Source organism: Ipomoea triloba, chromosome 14 (assembly GCF_003576645.1).
Source record: "Ipomoea triloba cultivar NCNSP0323 chromosome 14, ASM357664v1".
Lineage (NCBI taxonomy): Eukaryota > Viridiplantae > Streptophyta > Magnoliopsida > Solanales > Convolvulaceae > Ipomoea > Ipomoea triloba.
In genome coordinates this window covers 19,820,709-19,828,887 of record NC_044929.1, presented here as the reverse complement: position 1 = coordinate 19,828,887, position 8,179 = coordinate 19,820,709, and the positions used below count along the sequence as shown (strand labels likewise).

Genomic DNA, 8,179 nt, shown 5'->3' with positions numbered 1-8,179 from the left:
TCACTTTTGCCACACGTCCCGCATGCGCGCTCTCTGTTTTGCTGTCTTCTCTACCGCAATCTCTTTAACTGATTTCAGACGCTTACCTGATCCCTTATTCTTGGCCACTTTGGGACAGTGTATTGTTGTCGTGGAAGGTCCTCCACGATCGTAGAACTCTTGAGGGGGGTTGCTTTGCTCAACCAAATCCTTTTGCATTGTGTCTTCATTGATGAAACTTTTTTCTTTCTCATTTAGGATCTGTGCAAGCTGCTGTAGTCTATCCGTCCTTCCCTTTGCCAAGCAGATGCAATTCAAGAATGTTTTCCTAACTTTAGCTTCCTCATGTGCACTTTCTTCATCTCTTGCAGTCTCCACATTTGCCCCAATTTTTATGCGTGCATTACGGGTCCAACGCGTCTTAATGTATTCGGTGGGGACTTGATCAATTCCTGCATGTTTTAAAGCCGCATACATATGCCTACAAAGCAAGCCAATTCGTGTATACATTCGGCATGTGCACTCTATTGTGCCTTGGTTGATGTCCAACTCCACCATTTGTCTCCTGTCACTACCATCTTCCACCATATATTGCACCAGTCCTCCCATGTCTGTGCATTCACCAACTTTACACGCAAAACAACTCCCACATATTTCTCTTTGCACCTCGTAGAATATATTTATTGTGTAAGCTTCTGCTGCTTGTCTTTCCAAGTTTAATGGTGTTTTTAAGGTAGGTGCATATCCGTCACATGCAGCATTTAACTCTGTTTGTTTATGTCTTTGTTTGCCTATTGCACCTTCAATTTTATCAAGCAATTCCATGAGGTTAGAATGTTTACTAGTGCAACTTCGAAACACATGGTTTTGAGACTCTGCTCGAGAAGTGGTTCGTAGTAAGCCTCCCATATAAACATCTCGGAAGTATGCAGGTATCCAAGATGCACGCTGTTCGAACAACAAACTGAACCATCTGTGCTCATCAAGTCCGTGCTCTTGTGTAAATGCACGCCAATCCGTCTCAAATTCCTCTATGGATGCATTTTCGTTCCACACAATTCCATTTAAACGTCTTCTGAATCCGTCTTTTTTTGCCAACTCACTCCCCGCTTTTTCGCTCACCTTAGACATGATATGCCACATGCAGTAACGATGACGTGTTGTGGGGAACACACGTGCAACTGCAACTTTCATGGATGCGTCTTGGTCTGTAGTGGTACATATTGGTTCTCTACCCATAGCAAGCTTGAAATTTGCTAGTAGCCATGTGTATGACTCAATATCTTCGTTTGCAATTAGGCCCCAAGCAAATGTAGTCGACTTTTTGTGATTGTCTACGCCGGTGAATGGCACGAATACGAGGTTGTACCTGTTCAAATTGTAACTAAATTAGATCACAAATCAATAACTATCAATTGCATACCATAATTATCGGTTGCACACTCTATTCCTTCATAACTCAAAGTTTGATATGCACACTTTAAAGTTACCGTATATATTTGTTTTGTATGTTGCATCAAATGCCATTGCATCTCCAAAGAGGTCAAAGCTTTTGCGCCCATATTCGTCGGTCCAGAATACACGGCTCAACCGCTCCTTCTCGTCTACTGCATACTCAAAGTAAAACTGTGGCAAAATCTCCTTCCTGTTGAGGCATTTCTCAATGACCAATTGGGCATCTCGCCCTTTTATGTATGCCAATATTTCTCTCTTGTGATTTTTGAAATCCACAGCAGTTGCACCAACATGTTGAACTCCAACCACCATTTCTGCATATAGGTTAAAACTATTATTTGTTCCAATGTTAGCCTTTGCGCATTTTGTGATAAATTCTTTGTGCCCCATGTCTAGTTTGCGATTCACTTTCATGAAAGGTTTGGCTTCTTCATCGCACAAACAGTGGTTGTGTCTCTCCTCAAATGCGGTTACTACATATCCGTTTTCCCTATTTGGTTTAAAAATGATTAGTGCGCCACAACCAACTCTATTAGAAGGGCGCCGCCTTTTCTGTGTTTGCTCCGTTTCATTTCCCACCTGGACCTCGTTAGCAACGTGTTTAAATCCTTCACGTGAGCATACCAAATATTTTTTTTAACACTTTGCCGTCTTTGTTCTTTCTATCAGTGCTTTCTATCAGTGCTACGACGCATATCGAATCCGGCAACAGCTGCATAATTTTTGTAAAATTCTATGCCATCTTCAAGAGTTTGGAAGTGTTGTCCCACTACTGGTTTCAATTTTTCATCACATTCTGTAATCCAGTATTTTGTATTTCCAGGGGAGACATCCATGTCACATCTTTCGTGTCCATTGTTACATTTCGTAACACCTGCAACGTAACACAAAACAAAAATAAAATCTCTTTATATTTTATGAAATGCACATACCATTGAAGAGGGTGTAAATGTGTAATGTCAAACACACAGCTTCCCAAATACGCTATTTAGTTGCACACTTCCACCCAAAACCCCACACACAGCGTAATCAAATGCACACAACGTTTCATCTTACTGCAAATGGCCCTCCTACTTGATAATCGCTCAATTTGTTTAGTAAACCAATTCCCACCTTTTATCCGAACATCTGTTTGCACACACTATCTTATCATATGCACATATCCAACTACATACTCAAATTTATTACACTCCTATGCGATATCCCAGTTTGCACCACACGTGTCCTCTTTATTCAAAAAGCCCATGTCCAAGGTATCACTACTTTGGTTCCATCAATTTGCATACGCGTTACGCTAGGTTGCACACGAATCTATTAACACTTTTCGTAATCATTTCCTCTTCTAACCCATTTGACTTTTTTTTCCTTTATTGATTTTAATTCTTTTTCATGACGAACTGTACATACCTTACCTATTTATTTACATTTCTCTCCATCGTATGTTCCTGGTTGCACAGACCTATGCAATATCCCAGTTTGCACAACATATGTCCTCTTTATTTAAAAACCCCATGTCCAAGGCATCACTCCTTTGGTTCCATCAATTTGCATCCGCGTTACGCTAGGTTGCACACGAATCTATTAACACTATTCGTATTCATATCCTCTTCTATCCCATCTGTTTTTTTCCCCTTATTGTTTTTCACTTTTTTTCACGACAACTGTACATACCATACCAATTTTTAAAAATTCCTATCCACTGTATGCACAGACCTAATTCTTTCTTGCACCTACACCATAACATCAGTCTACTTTTGTAACACTAACTTCCATTTTACCCTTACTTTTCCCCCATGAATTTAGTCACTAGTTTGCACACGTTCACAATTTATTAACCCCATCTATTTTCTTCCAGCTGTTTGCACACGGCTAACACAAGCAATTCTCAACACTAGAAATCCAATGTTAGTGTATGCTTCTTAAACATTTATTACTACTATTCGTTTGCAATTACTATTCATTCAAATGCACTCGCCACCATCAACCATTCACTCAATCGAGCAAGCAACACAAAACCTTAAAAACATATATATACCAGAAAATAAACAAATAAAAAATAAAAACCCTTTTGCAATCATACCTGCGTTCTCCATTGTAAATGGTGATTCCATTGTTTCCCTGCTCTCCATGTTACTAGAGAATGTCTGATTTGAATAACATATATTCTCTTTCTTTTAACGTGTGTATCTCATTTATATATGGCCATAATATCAGTTACTATATAATTACATATCTTTTAACGTGATTTGAATATCATTCATTATTGACTGGATTACTAATTTACCCTTTCTCTTTATTTATATACATTTTATCCAACATTTAGTAATCAATCATGACCATCAAATAATGAACAACGGATACACAGGATTCGATCTCACGATCTTACCTAAGCAAGTGGTCTCACTGGAGCCCTACCCTATATATATATATGCAACCTCAAAAAGTGTTATCTAGTGAGTGAAGTATGATTCTCATTTTTTTAGCATATGAATGATCATGAATTGGATTCTTATCAATATGTACGTACTCTTTCAGTTGAGTTCAATAATTTTGTTGGAAATTATATAAAATATTGTGTTAATATTTTTTTGTAATTTTTAATTTTATTTTTGCTTAATTTAGTAAGTGTGGATGGGCAGTGTGGGACGGAACAATAGATTCTAGTGTTTATGAAAAGTACAGAACGTACAAGAAAATTGTGGATTTTTGCAATGGGTACTATTATTCAACAATCGGCAGGTGTCGTGGCCGCTACAACCTAATCTAAGTTGCATAGGATTACTAAGTGAAATACGTCCAAACATCTTTGGTGGAATCTGTAAGTCTGTAACATGAAGAACCTTGAATTGGAGCACCAATACAAATTCTTTTAGATGAAACTGTAATTTACACATAAAGAAATATGTGTCTACCCTCTAGTTTAAGTTTACCAATATGAAAATTCAGACAAAGATTGTACCAAATTTTGTCCCATATATATATAAGAGAATGTTATATATACCGTATATATACTTGTCATGCAATTTGTATTGATTGATCAGAATTAAAGGAAAATGGATTAAAAAAAAATGAGTGTACAAAATAAAAATATAGAAAATTTTTACGATATCGAATGTCATAATGCTAGTGTTACATTGTACCTTGTAAAATTACTAAAATGTAGCAGGTCGAATGTATAAAATAAAAATGTAAGGCCTAAGGAACTTATACCATGACAAATGATATTGTGTTGTGTTGTATGTTGCACAACCACACAAATATAATAGGTTGTATTGGGTATTATTGGTTTCAATGATGGCAAGACTGATACAACATGTTACACCAATATGTTTTTCTAGACTCGATCTACCAATTAGTTTAAAAAAAACAACAAATAAATAAACAAACATGAAAGTCATATTCATTCTTTAAATATAGTCCCGTTAAGGCCCAACTATTAAATTTTTAAGTCAATAATGCTTGTGCCAATAATTAAATAATTAAAATCACTATTACACACACACACACAATAATTAAATAATTAAATGTGGCCGCGCCCTTACGTGCGGCCGTGCGGTTTACACCACTCAATGTTAAGAAATGCACCACTCAATGTTACGAAATACACCACTCAATACATTGAGTGGTGTGTTTCTTAAATATGAAATACACCACTCAATAACATTGAGTGATGCATTTCGTAACATTGAGTGGTGCATTTCTTAACATTGAGTGGTGTAAACCGCACGGNCACGGAAAAACTGTTATTTTTTCAAAAAAAAAAAAAAGAAAAAAGAAGAAGTTATATTCATTCTTCAAATGTAGCCCCATTAAGGGTCAAGTCCATTAATTATTGGGTTGGGTTGTTAAACAAAATGGGCCTTTATGGGATGGAACGTTATTCCCAGTTTTCATATTGTTCAACAAGATATCGCCTTCAAGTTTCTCGTTTCTGTTCCGTTATCCCCTTTCATCTGATCCGGCAAGGTTGTGCAGAATAACGGACAACTCCAACTACGTTGATTTGGTAGCTATAAAATTTTAAGTTTGATTTTTGGTGTGAGTTATTTATTGAATTTTTTTATTTAAACTGATCAAGATACTAAGTTGTTTACTTTCTTGTAGTCTTGCTTGCTAAAGTCATAAAACATGCTTTAATTTTTATCAAATTATTGCCTCTAGATCCACTTTTAATAATTCCAAAAATTTAAATATCTTTACCCTTCTCTCACTTAAAATGCTTTGTTTTTTTTTTTTTTTGAAAAAAAAATGCTTTGTTATTAATAGTGTATAGTTCACGAGATTGGGACAGCGGTTGAGAGGATGGTGGAGAGTACTACTAGCTTCCATAGTTGCTTTTGAAGGAGAAGGCTAATTTGGAAAGGAGACCATCTTGTGAACCTTAGCTTGATGACAAATCAACCTCATGATCCAAAACCCCTTCTTCTTCTTCATTGGGTTAGGTAACATGCATGCATGCATGTATGCATATATGGGAATAAAATCCATGGCATCAAAGCTAATAAGGGGACCATCTAATATACACTTACCCAACATGAAAATTTCCATGTTTCTTTCTATATATATGGTGCCGGAGGCCGGAGGGAATCAAGTTAAACTTTTGGAGAAATTCCATTGGCATGTAACATGAATGAAATACTATACAAATTTAAAAGAGTTTTTGGAGGATGAGGGAAATGACAACTACTACCTAGAGTGTGTATTGCGTAAATTTCGTTATTGTGTAATAGTCTACAAACCATAAAGAATAGGTAAACCGCACTAAGAAGACCCTCTATAACGGGTTTGAATTGACTAAGATGACGTTGACAAGAATCAAACTCTTGACCTTCTAATACGAAAATCATGTTCTGCTCACTTGACCACCTTTTTAGGGTAGTTTTTGTTATTCTTTTGTGTCACGAGTTTGGTAACATTCTCGCTATTGTTGCACGACTATGAGAATAGTCACTATAGATGCACACCTTCCCTTTTTTTTTTTTTTCAACTTTTAGTACTACTAGTGAAAATCTAGTGAATTCTTACTGAATTTTGTTATTGATTTGTCAGTGACAAAAGTTTATAGAGCCTCCGTATACCGTCAAATAACTATTCTCTGTGTAGCATTCATGTACAAAGTCAATAATAGGTTCTCTCCAATTTTTAACAAAACATGTTTAAAATGGAAATCAAACAAATCCCACTTTTTACAATAGCATGTTGTCACGTAAATTATTGACATTTTTGTCTAAAATTTTTTGTCACTTACAAGTCACGCGTGTAAAAATATCTTCAAAGGTCACATTATACTTATCTAAAAAATACAGAAGCCATGCAATACTTATAACAATATAATGTTTATATAGTGACAGTTACAATGACATTGTCACTAAACTCTTAGAGTAAAACGTGATAATAACTCTTTTTAACATGTTTTATTTATTAATATAATAAAGTAACTCTCTTATATTTATGCACTAGTTCTTATTAAATGANCACGGAAAAACTGTTATTTTTTCAAAAAAAAAAAAAAGAAAAAAGAAGAAGTTATATTCATTCTTCAAATGTAGCCCCATTAAGGGTCAAGTCCATTAATTATTGGGTTGGGTTGTTAAACAAAATGGGCCTTTATGGGATGGAACGTTATTCCCAGTTTTCATATTGTTCAACAAGATATCGCCTTCAAGTTTCTCGTTTCTGTTCCGTTATCCCCTTTCATCTGATCCGGCAAGGTTGTGCAGAATAACGGACAACTCCAACTACGTTGATTTGGTAGCTATAAAATTTTAAGTTTGATTTTTGGTGTGAGTTATTTATTGAATTTTTTTATTTAAACTGATCAAGATACTAAGTTGTTTACTTTCTTGTAGTCTTGCTTGCTAAAGTCATAAAACATGCTTTAATTTTTATCAAATTATTGCCTCTAGATCCACTTTTAATAATTCCAAAAATTTAAATATCTTTACCCTTCTCTCACTTAAAATGCTTTGTTTTTTTTTTTTTTTGAAAAAAAAATGCTTTGTTATTAATAGTGTATAGTTCACGAGATTGGGACAGCGGTTGAGAGGATGGTGGAGAGTACTACTAGCTTCCATAGTTGCTTTTGAAGGAGAAGGCTAATTTGGAAAGGAGACCATCTTGTGAACCTTAGCTTGATGACAAATCAACCTCATGATCCAAAACCCCTTCTTCTTCTTCATTGGGTTAGGTAACATGCATGCATGCATGTATGCATATATGGGAATAAAATCCATGGCATCAAAGCTAATAAGGGGACCATCTAATATACACTTACCCAACATGAAAATTTCCATGTTTCTTTCTATATATATGGTGCCGGAGGCCGGAGGGAATCAAGTTAAACTTTTGGAGAAATTCCATTGGCATGTAACATGAATGAAATACTATACAAATTTAAAAGAGTTTTTGGAGGATGAGGGAAATGACAACTACTACCTAGAGTGTGTATTGCGTAAATTTCGTTATTGTGTAATAGTCTACAAACCATAAAGAATAGGTAAACCGCACTAAGAAGACCCTCTATAACGGGTTTGAATTGACTAAGATGACGTTGACAAGAATCAAACTCTTGACCTTCTAATACGAAAATCATGTTCTGCTCACTTGACCACCTTTTTAGGGTAGTTTTTGTTATTCTTTTGTGTCACGAGTTTGGTAACATTCTCGCTATTGTTGCACGACTATGAGAATAGTCACTATAGATGCACACCTTCCCTTTTTTTTTTTTTTCAACTTTTAGTACTAC

At 35.6% G+C, this 8,179-nt stretch overlaps 1 protein-coding gene across 1 annotated transcript; it reads right to left on the bottom strand.

Moving 5' to 3' along the window:
* Positions 1–1,824, bottom strand: LOC116004077 (protein FAR1-RELATED SEQUENCE 5-like). Its single transcript, XM_031244010.1, has 2 exons — positions 1,457–1,824; positions 1–1,348 (listed from the first exon to the last, which is right to left on the bottom strand). Exons 1-2 carry the CDS (start codon positions 1,822–1,824, stop codon positions 1–3), a joined length of 1,716 nt encoding a protein of 571 aa, XP_031099870.1.
* Positions 1,825–8,179: the final 6,355 nt, after the last annotated feature.

Coding starts and splice junctions, on each gene's coding strand:
- LOC116004077 (XM_031244010.1), bottom strand. CDS start 1,824: ATGGGGCACAAAGAATTTATCACAAAATGCGCAAAGGCTAACATTGGA. Junction 1,349..1,456: donor ATATACGGTAACTTTAAAGT/GTGCATATCAAA, acceptor CAATTTGAACAG/GTACAACCTCGTATTCGTGC.